This window comes from Narcine bancroftii, chromosome 7, assembly GCF_036971445.1.
Source record: "Narcine bancroftii isolate sNarBan1 chromosome 7, sNarBan1.hap1, whole genome shotgun sequence".
NCBI classification, from domain to species: Eukaryota; Metazoa; Chordata; class Chondrichthyes; order Torpediniformes; family Narcinidae; genus Narcine; species Narcine bancroftii.
In genome coordinates this window covers 35,084,996-35,099,451 of record NC_091475.1, presented here as the reverse complement: position 1 = coordinate 35,099,451, position 14,456 = coordinate 35,084,996, and the positions used below count along the sequence as shown (strand labels likewise).

General features: G+C 39.7%; 1 protein-coding gene across 1 annotated transcript in view; it reads left to right on the top strand.

The window, feature by feature from the left end:
• The window catches only part of wbp4 (WW domain binding protein 4), a 30,366-nt gene extending 17,665 nt beyond the window's left edge, over positions 1-12,701 (top strand). Inside the window, exons 6-10 of the mRNA XM_069889571.1 lie at positions 3,779-3,849; positions 5,440-5,515; positions 6,897-7,111; positions 9,286-9,455; positions 12,000-12,701. Of these exons, the coding sequence (XP_069745672.1) occupies positions 3,779-3,849; positions 5,440-5,515; positions 6,897-7,111; positions 9,286-9,455; positions 12,000-12,201 (734 nt within the window). The 3' untranslated portion in view covers positions 12,202-12,701. The remainder of the gene's footprint in view (positions 1-3,778; positions 3,850-5,439; positions 5,516-6,896; positions 7,112-9,285; positions 9,456-11,999) is intronic.
• Positions 12,702-14,456: the final 1,755 nt, after the last annotated feature.

The window sequence follows — 14,456 nt, the reverse complement described above, 5'->3', positions numbered from 1 at the left end:
AGAAAAGGCTGAGATTAACATTAAGGACAGTTGTAACTGAAGTGGTCTGCTTGCTGTCATCCAAGCCGCTGGTGTGTATCCCATCGTAATCGTGACTTGCATATGGTGGAAAGGATTCCTAGAGTCAAGCTGAATTGCTCTGCAGAACTCACCACTAACCTCCACTTGAATTATTGTATTTATTTGGTCAATTGTGAGTATGAAAATGTGATGGTGAATGAGATGTTAATAGCAATGATGTTGTTAATCAAGGGAAGGTCACTAGACTCTCTTAATTGCAGATGGCCATCGCCTGGCATTTGTATTGGAGAATAGACATTGACATGCTTACCTTCTTTAATCAATCGTGTTAAACCTTGGTTAAGCTGCACTTACAGTATTGTGTGCAATTTTGGTAGCCCCATTGCATGAAGTATATGCAGGCTTTGGACAGAAGAGAATCAACAGTTAATTCTGATTATGTGTGGAGATTGCTTCATTATCTGAGGTGCTGTAAATAGGTCTGAGCATTGTAATACACCAAACACCTTTTATTTCCAACCTTGTGATGGAGGGAAGGTCAAGATCGTTGAACTTTGCTCTGAGGTAGTCCTGGTAACAAGTTCCTGGGGCAGAGCTAATTATCCAAAAACCAGCCATGATAATCTTCCTTCTATGCTTGGTGTGACTTCAACCCGTGTAGAATTTTCCCTTTGATTCCACCTTGCTCTTTCTTACAGTCAGACAATGCTGTCTTCATATCAAGGGCTATAACCTGGCCTCCCATCTGCCATCCCCTTTGTGCAGATTGACCTATTCGATATAAGATTAGAGTATTGCACCCTGCTTTTGAAGACCAATTTAAAGCCTCTGAATTTTGGCATGCAGACATTCTCTATTTATGCTTTAAGATTTTATTATCTTAATTATTGATCATCAAATGGAGTTGAGGGAAAAATAGGGCCAGTGGGCCAGACCTAATTTTAATGTCACCCTTTACAAGGTAAGTAAAAACATTAACTGATAGCACTTATCCATATGCAATACAAGCAAGACTAAAAAATTGTGTATTTTGTTCATTGTATTTTCTTATAGAAGTTCCATTCTAATCACGTGAATTTGTGTGTGAAAACTAGCAATAAAGGCATTAGTGAATCCTTGCTTCCAGGAAAAAAACACGTGCTAATTGAACAAGCTTCAAGAAAGGCTATTAAATTGAAGTGAACTTCGTAAGATGTTAAATTTATGCCTTAATAAATATACAGTACAACTCCCGATTATCCAAAATCAGATTCTCCAAAATCCTCATTTATCTGAAATTTAAAAAAAATTTCAGATAAATGAGGATATTTGAAACAATCAGAAATCCTCATCTCATTTTTTTTCCGGAGCCAAACTGACCTAAAAAAAATACACTCCACATGAAATTAGAACAATGACTGTCTTCATTTCAGGTAACTCCTTCCCCTCTCTCATTCCATTTCTTATTTACCTTCCCCTATTGACTTTTCTCTCTAACTCCCTCTCAAACTGCGTGTCACTGTCTCCCAGTTGCAAGCGGTTCGAAGAATCCCTTGTCCTGGCATCATCAAGGAGAGTGGCCTCCCAGGCAGGAGCGAGGCCTCGGCCTTGGTGGCATTCCCTATTCTCCCTCTCCCCTTCCTTTCCTCTCTCCCCTCCCCTTCCCTCCTAGGCACACCCAATGCCGACTTCAAACCCTCCCCTCAGCCTTCTACTGCACACGCACACTGGACTCCGTGTGCGGTAGGCTTTGGAGAGGATTCGGAGTTGGGACTCAGGCTTCAGGAGCTCTGGGAAGACTAGCCTGGGAAGCCTCCCCAGGGGATTTGTGGCGGCAGTTGATCAGCAGCGGCCTGCATTGTTTTGCTGAAAATTAAACATTTTAATGCTTAAAAAGCCTTCCCTTGTTGTTTAAACATTGATACAAGTGATTTGGGCTGTTTTTAAAAAAAAATGACCAGTTCTCTGAAAAAAAGTTTATCTGACATAAGCCCCGGTCCCAACCATTTTGGATAATTAGAGTTGTACTGTAGTTCCTTGCTGAGATATAACAAATATATTCAGGCTTCTGCCTACATTTCACTCATGATGAAGGCCTCAAGCCTGAAACGGTTATATATCTTTATTTTTGCCATATGAAGTGTGCTGTTGACCTGCTGCGATTTTACAGCATTGTATTTTTACTTGAAATATAACAACGTTCTGCACGTGACTGCCAGCCACAGATGCTCATTATTTATATAGTTTAGTTTTGCCTGTTAGAAATTACTCAATGTTACACTACTACTGAATGCTTGCTGGTGTGATTTAGTTAGATTTTAAAGCCTGTTGATGAACAATGCAATCCATTGAGAGAGGGTGGCAAAGGGGAAGGAGACTGGAAATAGAATTATTTTCTTTCAGGAGTAACTGAAATGGAAATTTTGACACTTGGGGAGGCAGCAGTGTGTTTTTTTTTTGGGGACCAAGTGGGTCTGTTTGAACCACTTTCTAATTGGTCATTAATGTGTGTTATTTGCCTCTGCCTGAAGTAAGGAATAATGAACTTGGACAAAAAAATGTATTACCAGACATGCAAGTTCTTGATTTAGGGTCAATAAACTCATGGCTTTGCATATCATTACCTTTGCGTGATTTGATTCCCAAAATAATATGTCAAATCTGGAACAGAATGTGGGAATGATGTATATTGTTCGACCAAATAGTAGGAGATGGATTTGTATCAAGATTTCCTTCACTTTCAGTGGTTTTGATTTAATAGTAAAAATATTGAATGCTTTCTCCTCCTCAAATTATTTTTTGAGAAACTGACAAGATCAAGTTGTATATGTTTTTATGAAAACCTCAGTAAATTTGTAAATTATTGGTGTGTATGTCTTGTTTAATTGTTATCCATGCAGTATACATTTAAATAATGTGCTGCAATAAGCAAGGTAAATATTAATGGTATTTTCCTAAACTAGGTGGTACAAATACACAATCCTTTATCCGGACATCTAAAATCCGGAAAGCTTCAAAAACTGGCAAGTGGTGAGAGAGATGGCAATGCGAGTCGGGCGGGCGAGAGACCGGCAGCACGAGTCGGGCGGTGGGGGGGGAGACAGCAGAGGGACTGGAAGGGGGTGTGGATGGATACGGCAGCACAATTAGGGTGGGCTTAAATCTGGCTTTATGAAATCTGGAAAAATCTGAAATTCGGAACACACTGTCTCCCAAGGGTTCCAGATAAAGGATTGTGTACCTGTACAACATTTTGTTTTAATTTTTTTGTTGAATTCCCACTGTAGATCATTTTCTATTGTTTCATTGTATATTGAGTTCCAGATTAATAGCTTTTCAAGTGTGTTTTTATAACTCAAAGTAACCTCAAAATTGGCTACATCTTTTCCTCCTTAATGCAATTACTTTTTCATCCACATTTTTCTGGAGGAACCTAAAATTTTCTGGATGTGCTCAGGTGTAAAACTTTGATTCGCCTTGAGTGGCCTTTTGTTTTAAGAAAGCTAAATTATTGCAGCCTTGGAACTATTTTGTGCTCAGTTAATCAGAAGTGCTAAACTTTGTACTGCATGGATGATTATAAAGGTATGTTAGAACTGTTCACAATGATTTAAATCAAATTCTTAGTCTATGTTTTCATGGAGTGGTGTGTGTTTGCATTTCAAAGGCACTGCTAAAGCTTTGATTCCATATGGAAATGGCAACTTATAATGTGCAGATTGTATTCAGGCTGAGTACCAGTGAGAGACTCACAGGCAATTATTTCTTCATTGTACAGAATCACAATGGGAAAAGCCTGAAGGGTTCCAAGGGAGCTCAAACTTTGTGCAGAGTGAAGTTGCACAACAGGTACATTGCTGGTTTGGATTTGCCTACCACATCATTGAGGCCTATTGTATCTGTAGACCAAAAGTACTCTACATTAACCATTATTTTGTAATTAAATACCCCCTATAGCAGGCACAGTCCTGTGCTTGCCAGGACCGGCAATTATTTTGAAGTATATGCATTCCCTGTAAAAAAACCTTAACTTTATACCATCTAACTGACAACGGATGATATGAATGAAGTTAGAGCCTCAGTTTATAAGGTTTGAACAGGCAGTATCCAGATAAAACTGCAACCATTTTGCTTCTCTGTGATCCTTTTTAACTGTTTTCTGAGCTTGCGCTTTCGGATATCATCGAAATGAACCTGGTACATCATCTTTGACGTGGTGGTGTGTTGTGCTTTGATGCTTGTTGAGAACCCGATGCACGGGAAGCTTTTCAGGTGAGATATCACACTGGTTTTTAAGGATCCCAGCTCATTTTACTTGTACATCCTGGGAGGGAGGAACAGAAGGCTCTTTAGCTCACCTGCCAGTACATGGGTGGGTGTCAGTTATAGGCCTTGACCTTGTGCGATCAATTAACTTCCACTCCCACAGTTTTGGGTAGGAAGTTGTATGTTGTGATTGATTTTGTCAAAGTGCATAATAGATTTAACAAAAACTGTAAATTTATTGGAGTTGGAGCTCATGAAGATGAACAGTTTGTATTCCCAAGTTCTTCAGATGTAAGAGCATCATATGGAGGACTTGCGTGTTTAGGTGGTGAATGATTATGTGGTTATGGAATTATGATAGCCTCAAACTTTAATGTTGTGCATGTTATTTTTCACAATGTAATGGGATTATTCTAGCATATATCAAGTTCTTGATGTCTCTTCAGATGAGACATTAAACAAGTTCAATCTGTTTCTACTCTATCAGACACATGTAGAAGATTGCAGTGACACTATTCAAGGAGTAAAAAAGTTTTCCCATCAGCTTGTGCAATATTTTCCCTTTCATTAATAAATCCACCTCTTTTAGTCACAGAATATTACGATTAGGATGGTTCCATATGGGCATTGGTGAGATGCCTAAGATGTAAATGCATCTTTTTAATTTTAAACCAGGTCCATCTTAGTTACAGTTTCATGTCCTTATTCTATTTCATAAAGAAAAAAAACATGCATTTAACAGTAATAATCTCAAGGTTATTAAAATTACACTGCTTGACCAGAGGTTTGCCCTTGTATTGTACTGGGCATTATATTTTAATGCTGTGCTGAAGAATAAGCCAAAGCACACATGAAACCTCTAATTTATCACAGCACCGATAATTGCTATATGATAGTGGTCATACAACCCAAATAACGTGCAAGTTCCTGACGCGCAATTCCATCTTACGAGTGTCTGAAAAAACAGGGGGTCAAAGGCAAACTGAATGCAACTGGTTATACTTTCCAACAGTTGGTTAACTCATTAATTGAATTCAATGTAGCCAGATATGAATTGGTTGCAAAGAAAATCAGATTGGTGTTAAAATTTTCCATCAGAGTAAATAACATTGTCTGTTTACACAGTCTAGAAATATACTTTGCCTCACTCTTTGTATTATTGCATTCTATCAGGATCTGGTGGCCTCTTCATGGGTAGAAGGTGTTACTCCAGAAGGCTGCACCTACTATTACAATCATATAACAAGAGGTATGTATGTTAATGTTTATGGTAGCATCTGTGGAAAGAGAAACAGTTGTTGTTGCAGATTGTAGACTTGAGCATTTTGCAGCATTTTGTGTTTTTATTTCAGATCTCCAGTATTTGTTCCATTGACTGTTTATTTTCCACCCTGTTAGAACAAAATGATCCAGTTTAGTTTTGCAGACAAGTTCTAGATTATGGGGTATGAATTGTGATTTTAATATTTTCCCCTTGTGTTTTTTTTTGGTGAGGCAAGCTTCAGATAAATTTCAGAGTTTTTACAATGTTTTCATCTCCTAATAGGGCTACTGATAAATCTACATAGTTTCTGTTTGTGTGTGTACAGTGACTCCCTATATTGGACACATTAGCACAGCGCAAAACAAGTAACAGAGTACAAGGGTATCGATGACATTTAATCAAGTAATCCTCCGCATCTCTACCGTAATTTTCCCAGGCCAATTTGGACGTTGGGCACAGGCTTGCATGATTACCTCTCATTAGCTGGGCTAAGGGAACGTGGCCTGGACATGTAGAGACATGAGTTCAACTTCCTCCGAAGCAATTATGAATTGTAATTGCAGATTTAAAATAAATTTAAAATACAACTAATAGTGTGAAGTTGAGCTTACAAAATCTATCTGATTCCCTGATGTACTTAAGGTGAGGAAGTTTGCCATCAGGTAGGTGTCGGAGCTGGGACATTTTATTGCGACTACAGAGGCCACTCTTACCAGGACTGTGACTGATCAATCCACCCATTGATGACCAACCGGTTCCTGGAATGGGAGGAAGCTGCTGAGAATTAAGTTTATTTGCCTGTTATGTTAAAACACTAGAAATTCAGTTTAACCACAGTCACAGTGAAGCTTGTCACCAGGTGGTTTTCTTTTGAGTTTTTAAATATACAGTATCGCTGGAGTGTGGCAACTTTTTGTGGGCTGTCTGGATGTAGACAAAATGAAGCTTTTCACTGTATCTTGATACATATGACAATAAACATCTAGCAAGACCTGCAGCAAGATGGTTGCTCTTAACTGTCCTCTGGAAATGCCTAGCAAGCCACTCCATTGTATGATAACTGCAGCATGCAGATAATAGCGGTTCACAAAGATAGCTAACCATCAGGTTTGGGCAATAAATGTTGTAGTAGCCCAAAATATAAATCAAGAAGCAGCATAGATAACAGGCCCAACATGAAGGCTGCATTCATGAGCCAGCTTTAGTTATCCTAAATATGTTGGGACACAACAGACTTGCTTAAATGAAAGTTATGCTCTGGAAGTTTAACTGGTACTTAGGCTGCTTTTGTCTTGGGACAAGGTCTGCTCACTTGCTTATTGCTGTTTATACTCTGCAGTTACAGTGTTACTTCTGTATCTCTTAGCATCGCAATGGGAAAAGCCAGAGGGCTTCGTCTCTGCTAGTGAATGCTCAGATACAGCTGACAAGGATGAGACTGAGACTGTGGGATCTGCTAAAGAATCAACAGCTGCAGAAACTGCAGAGAAAGGCTCTGAAGGGGACTCTTCAGGAGAAGAACAACTGCCTAAAGACACAGAAACGTCCAGTCCACAAAGTGAAACCAACGTCTCTCTTCAGGTATGTTCTGTTACCTCAACAATAATGGAACCGAGATTGTTAAAAGAATGCAGAGGTGAGGTAAGTCTACAAAGTTGTTGAACATCTGATGTATGTATGCACAGGGGCATAGCCAGGTTTTTAAATGTTGGGGGAGTGAGAGTACATAAAAACGGTGCCACGACCACAGCTGTGCACGTGTGTGCATGCACACATTTTGCAACCACACACTTTTAATTGGCAGCCACAGCCAGGCATCCAGTACTTAAAACACCCAGCACCCTTTGCTCATCTTATCCCTGCCTCTTGATGCTCTCCTCTGGGCTGAGTTGATCGAAAGTCTTGGCCTCTTCCTTGCCCAGAAAGGTCTCACGTTCATACTCAGTTGGCAGAGTCCTGCCAGTGTCGCCTGGAGAGAGGGTGGCTGCCATTACTACATGTCTGCGTTCAAGTTTGACGGAATGCATGCTTTTAAATAAAATAAATAAATTAGAGCGGAAGAGGGAGATGTCTTCCTACTCCCAGGCAGTTATTGTAGTCATTAAGTGCCTACGGATGCTGGAATCGGGAACAAAAAAAAGTTGATGGTGGATCAATGAGTCAGGCAGCCTATGTGGAGGGAAATAAAAAACTGATGGTTTGGGTCCAGACCTTTCATCAAAATTGATTTTCAGTTATTGGATGGAACAACATTAGAAGCAGAATCTTCACCAAATATACTTTTCCACCTTTTTGACCATGCAGAATTCTCATTTTGAAAAGAGATAATTATGCTGGGAGTGTAAACGCTCTTGTTTCCTGCTGTGATTTTTTTTTTCTCTCCTTTATACTACATTCATGTGATCTGTGGAAAATGCTTACAAATCTTGCAGTGAGAGTTTTTCAATGAGAAGTGAATGAGAATTCTGCAGGCTTTTTTAATGGAAAATGGAACTTAAAAGTTCTAAACTGTCCCTTCCCCTCTGGATTTTGAGGGGACATGAATCTCGTGTCGGATGAAGCAAAAACAAAAGCTCAATGCTGTAGAGTGCTTTTGAATATTGAAAGTGTAGAGATGAAATTTGGACACCAAAGAAGGGTATAAAACAATCACTAGCTGATAAAATTAAAGAAAACTCCCACTGTCTAGATGAAAGGAAAGAGTATTGGGAAGCAAAGAGCAGGACCGATTGATGATGAAAACAAGCATGAAGTTGTAAAATTTTGTTAAGAGTATTTTGCAAAAGCCTTCATGGAGTGATAATGGCCATTGATATTAATAACATGGTGAGAAAATGTATTGGTGGATCTGACTTGTTTAAAAGCAGATGAATCGCTGGATAAAATCTAACCCAGGATCCTGAATACTCAATAACCTAGACTGACTTATTGCTCTTTAGGAAAGGCAAGGTGCTAGAACACTGGGAGGTTACTGATGTGGTGCTGGCCTTAGCCATGTTGTTGGGCAAATTGTTGGATAAAAATACTTGAAGACACCATAAATCAGTACTTATCGAGGCATGGGCAGACAGCATAGATTTATTAAGCGATGTGTCTGATAAATCTGATAAAGATTTTTTTGAGGAGTGCTAATGAGGCTTTTAAATTAATAAAGTATGAATGGATTTTAGAAAGTCACTTGATTGAAGTTACTCGAAGGTTGCTCAAAAATGCCATGGAATGGATCAAAGGGATGTGGCAAGATAGATTTAAAAATTGACTCAGTAGCAGAAGGCAAAGGGCATTGTCAATGGGAAATTTAAAAGAATAACAGGCTGTTAACCAATGGCACAGAATGCACTATTGCAACGCTGCCTTCAGGTACAGTCATGATTCGGTGTGGGGGCAGGGGGAGTGAATATGCGGTGCGGGAAGGCTATGGGGGCTGCTGGGCTGAAAAGACGCCACTTTTGAAAAAGTTGCTCAAGGGGCAGTCGCTCCCCCGCTCCACCCCTAGCTATGCCCCTGTCTACGTACAAGTAATCTGAAAATTGTCAAAAGGGCTATACAACATGAAACAGACCCTTTGCCAAACTCATCCATTCTAATCAAGCTAGCATTTTGGGTGAGTCCCATTTGTCTACATTTTGTCCATCTCCTTCTGAACTCTTCCTATCCATATTTTTCCAAATGCGTTTTGAACATTCTAATTGTACTCATTTCCATAGCTTCCTCATGCATCTCTTCTCAAATAAGTTGAGTCTATTTTGTTACAGAAGGAGCATGCTTTAGAAGTTGAAAGTGATACCAAGTCTGAAGGGAAAATTGACACAGAAGCAGAAAACTTGTTGCCTCAAGACGAGCATCAACAGGAAGTAAAGAAAGTCTTCAAGAAGAAGAATGTAAACCCATATGGGGAATGGGAAGCAGTAAGAGTGCAAGAGAGGTGAGCAGCTGATCAGTTATTAAATTTATTTATTATTGTCACGTGTGCTGAGATGTAGTGAAAAGGTTTTTTACTGTGTGCCTTCAAAGGCTGGCAAGGTGTTCCCATGTTGTACATATAAGGTAAGACAGAAAATTCTTTAAAGGCAGTGAGTGGTGGAGGATCATGCCACCTTCTTTGATGTTATTGTGGATATAGCCACCTCTACTTGTCCCCAGGACTGTCTAGTTGCTGGAGCCCAAACCTCTGCGCCCAGCTGCCTGCTCTCTCGTCGCATCTCCTCCACTCCTGGTCCTGATTTCCAGAAGCCACCGGCACCTGGTGGAATGCCTTCAGCCCCCGAAGCTTGAGATAGAGACTACTTTATCCATCTGCCCTGGTTCAGCCACCTGCACCCCACCCCTAGAGAGAAGCACTGGCACCCACATTTCTACAACCGTCTCATGGCTGTATATCACTTTTTCTCCGAGGTCTGCTTCTCATGATTTGCTTCATTCATCTTTCTGTTCAAAGAAAAATAAATTTCCAAACCAATTTAATTCGTATTTTGCCTTTATTTGTGCACTGATTAACTTAACTGTGTTAGTATTTAAAGGGATCACTTTTTTCCTTATAAAGCTTGGTGTATTTTGACTTTGTCATTCCATATATCTTGCATTTGGTTTTCTGATTTCCCGGACCACCTGTTAAGGGGACTTCTTCCTGTAACTGGAGCGCTAATGATTTCCATTTATTGTGATTAAATTGCGGCTAAAAAATCTTGGTTACTCATTTGTGTCGTAAATATAAATGGCCATTGGACTGCATAATGATCAGGTTGGATATCTGATTCTATATTTGGTTCCATTCAACAAGATTCTGACTGTGAACTCAGCACCCACCATCTTTTTCTCCATATCCTTTAATTCCCCTACTATGCAAAAATCTACCTGGGTCTTAAAAATATTGGGTGAGACAACCCCTATTGCTTCCTTGGGTCTAGAATTCCATAGATTCACCACTCTCTGGGAGAAGCAGGTCTTCCTCATCTCTGTCTTAAATCTACTGCCCTGAATCTGGAGGCTATGTCCTCCCCAGCTACTTGCCAAGCTTGACGGTAAGAGCTCCGTGAAATCAGAGATGTGGGTGAGAGGGAGTTAGCCTCGTGATAGGGGCAGTGTAGGCTGAAGACAATCAAAAGGTAGCGTATGTAAAAAGTCACTGCCTTTGCAGACACAAGAGGAAGTGATCCTAATTTTTTATGGGAGAAGCAGGAGAGAGGTTGCAGGTAAAGTGAGGTCCAGAGAAAACGTGGGTGGTTCTGTTACCACTGGGCATTTGTGGATTTGAGTCCTATTTCAGACAACCGACCATATACTGCAAGCTGCTGCAAAAAAATCGCTGCCCTGCTGATGGTGCTATCTCTTTGACCAACCATTAAACTGGGGCCTATATCTCTCCTTTCAGTTGGACAGACTCCCATGGCACCAAGAACCTAGTCCTCCTGCTGCGTACCTATAGTCCTCCCCCACCCAAATTCACAAACAGCTATTACTGTACCCTGATGTGCATGTAGTGCAGCCCTGGTATTGGCAATATATAACGCAAAAAAGCCTAAGTTGCCTATACTGCAAAATTTATCCAGCTGGTCTTGCCACACCAGAAATATTCCCTTTGACCTCTCTGCTTCCAGCACACCTACTATTTTTCGGCCTCCATCTTGATAACATTTTACTGGGACACAATTGAGAGTGCCCTCTCTGGCTACATCATTGTGTGGTATGAAGGCTGCAAAGCATTAGACTGGAAGTCAATACGGAGGATTATTAAAACAGCTGAGAAGATCACTGGGTCTTCCTTTCTTCTTTTGACTACTTTTACTGGGAAACATTGCTTAAATAGGGCTCAAAGAATTATTGAGTTTCCCTACCATCATGACGCATCTTTGTTCTACTACCATCAGGAAGGAGATATAGGAGCATCAAAATCAGGACTACTAGGCTGAGAAATAGTTTCTTCCTGCAGACTGAGATGGATGAACAGTATCCTATAAAATGAGGTCTCTATAAAATGAAAATGTGTAAATTATTTTTACATATTTATTTTACATTTATATGTATGTTGTTATTATGTGCTCAATTTGTGAGAAATAAGGTGCACTGAGGTCCGGAGAAACACTGTTTCGTCTGGTTGTGTATGTAGTCACGTGATGGAAAAACTTAAACTTGTCTGCAACTGATAACTAATTTGTTTTCTTTCTTTCCATGCTCTGACAAAATAACTTGGATCTGAATGTTAACTGTTTTTACAGGAACTGCCTGGCTTGCTGAGTGTTTTCAGCCTTCTTTGTATTTGCTAGCAATCCCAGTCCTTAACTCCTTGTGCTATTTTTGCATATCATAACAGGGATTTTATGGTTGTGTAAGTTACTAGTGTTGCAGATCATTCTTGGGATTGTGTTAAGGAGTCATGGAAAATGTAGTTTCTCAGATTTTGCCCAAAAGTTTTACTTTTGCAACATGCAAACTAATTATTGAGTGCTTTACTCTTTCCCTTATTCTCTAGAGAACAGATAGATCTGGAATTGCCCACAGTGGAGTACTCTGCTCCAACAGTGATCGATGTAACCCAGGAACCCAAAGTCAAATTTAAACAAAAAGAAATAACTTCTCTAGGGAGTGAGGCAGGAGGAGAGACCGTATTCAAAAAAAGGAAGGTTGAAAATGGAAAATCTAGAAACCTACGACAGAAAGGAAACGATAACTAAATTTCCCAAAATGTAATGCAGAAATATGTACAATTCTATCTGGCTTTGATTTCTTGTGAAGAAAATCTGTGTAGATTTTCAATTAAAGTTCATTAGTCTTGTTCGGTGTAAAATACTGCATTATTTTTTTAATAAAATGTCTCTCTTTAAGTGGGTATTTTAAATTAAGATGGTAAATTTGAATAAGAGCACATTAACTTGCAAAACATTATTCCTGTTGCATTCATTTAGATTTGTACCTAGTTTGACAGCATTTTCTGCAATTGTTTTGGTTTTTTTTTGTCAAGACATATTATGGTGTACTAAATATACAAGGAAATAATGTATGCTGTGATATCTTAAAATTCATAATTAGAGCTCTGTACTATGTGCTGTGAATTTAATGATTCTTCCAATGTCCCATCTTTACATAAAATCCTTAACAGAAAGTAATTTAAAATATTTTTGCATAATTTCTGTAGGTAAAGAATCAGCTGTCAAAAATAAAACTGTGAAATATACCCAGTATTTGCTATCTCATTGAACACTAATAATATTGCACTGCTGGCCGCTCTTGCAGTTCTGCATTTCTTTAGAATGAGATGCAATGATCAGAACATTGCACTTAAAACTCAGATAAATAGTCTCTGGACATTTTGTGGACTTTGATGGGGCAAAAAACATATATATTGCTGACTGCCCCACTATTTCCACATAATTTTAATTCCAGAATAAACTTAATGGGCTTACAAAACAAAAATGCCATTCTCCCTCTAATTTTCTTTTTATCATGTTCTCCCAACAATCCATATAGTAAGGATGGTATCCAGTGGGCAATGTGGGAGGAAACTGGACATCCATGCAGGCAGAGGGAGAATGTGCAAACTCTGACTAACCAGCATAACTGGAGCTCTGAGATGGCAGCTCCACCAACTATGACATGATGCCTTCCACTGTTTGCTGTTTGAGATTAACAAATTTGCCTGTGAGGGGTGAGAATTAAATTCCTTGTACAATGTACAGATGCACTGAAATTCTTCCTGCAGACCCACATGAAGTGCCAACTACAAATAGTATAAATGATGGCAATGATGAAAATAAACATAATAAATATAAAGGGATAGATACTTTTTCACATTTACAGTCAGTGCAAGAAAAATGTGGTTTTAATAGACCAGACAGATGTTTTGGTGGTCCTGGAGTAGTTTATAGTTCAGGTAGCATGGGAATGCTCAAGAGTCTGATGCATGTTGGGTTGAACTTCAGGTTTTTGCACTTTCTGATTGAAGATAGTGGCAAGAAGATACTCTCCAGGTGATGGGAGATCCTTTATGATGTTGGCTGCTGCCTTTTGCATTCCTGAGTACTTGAGTTTCCAAACCAAGTCACAATGCAACCAGTCAGTGTACTTTTCATAGTGTACTTGTAGAAATTCTATGAAGTATTTGACATGGTAAATCTCCTCAGATTTCTTTCAAAGCAGAGGCTGCCTTTACAGTTGACTGATAGGTTGCATCACAGGCTGATTTGGTAATTCAAATATCCAGGAATGCAGAAGGCAGCAAACACACCCAGGTCCATCACAGCCTCTAACTACCCATTCATTGTATGCATCTATCTTCTTTGGCTTGGCTTCGCGGACGAAGATTTATGGAGGGGGTAAAAAGTCCACGTCAGCTGCAGGCTCGTTTGTGGCTGACAAGTTCGATGCGGGACAGGCAGACACGGTTGCAGCGGAAAATTGGTGGGTTGGGGTTGGGTGTTGGGTTTTTCCTCCTTTGCCTTTTGTCAGTGAGGTGGGCTCTGCGGTCTTCTTCAAAGGAGGTTGCTGCCCGCCAAACTGTGAGGCGCCAAGATGCACGGTTTGAGGCGTTATCAGCCCACTGGCGGTGGTCAATGCATCTATAAATTCATCATAAAGGGTCCTAGTCACTCTGGTTACAATGTCATCTTATTTCCTTCAGGTAGAAGGTAAAGAAGCCTAAAGACCAGAACTTCTAGGTTCAAGCAGTTTCCTTCCAACAGTGATCAGACTCTTGAACCTCTTGCTGAAAACCTACTAAGCTTTAATAAGACCACATTTAAAGTAGAGCACAGTATAGTTTTTTATCTATTGAACAAAAGATCTTTTTAGCTCTGAAGCAGTTTAGAGAGGGTTATCCAGTTTGATCCTGAGATTAAATGACTATATGGGCGTGACCAAACTGCGGCTCTTCTTTGACATGTAATGTGCAGGTCACGGAAATATGTTGGCTGGAGGAGTTAACCAGCACTCC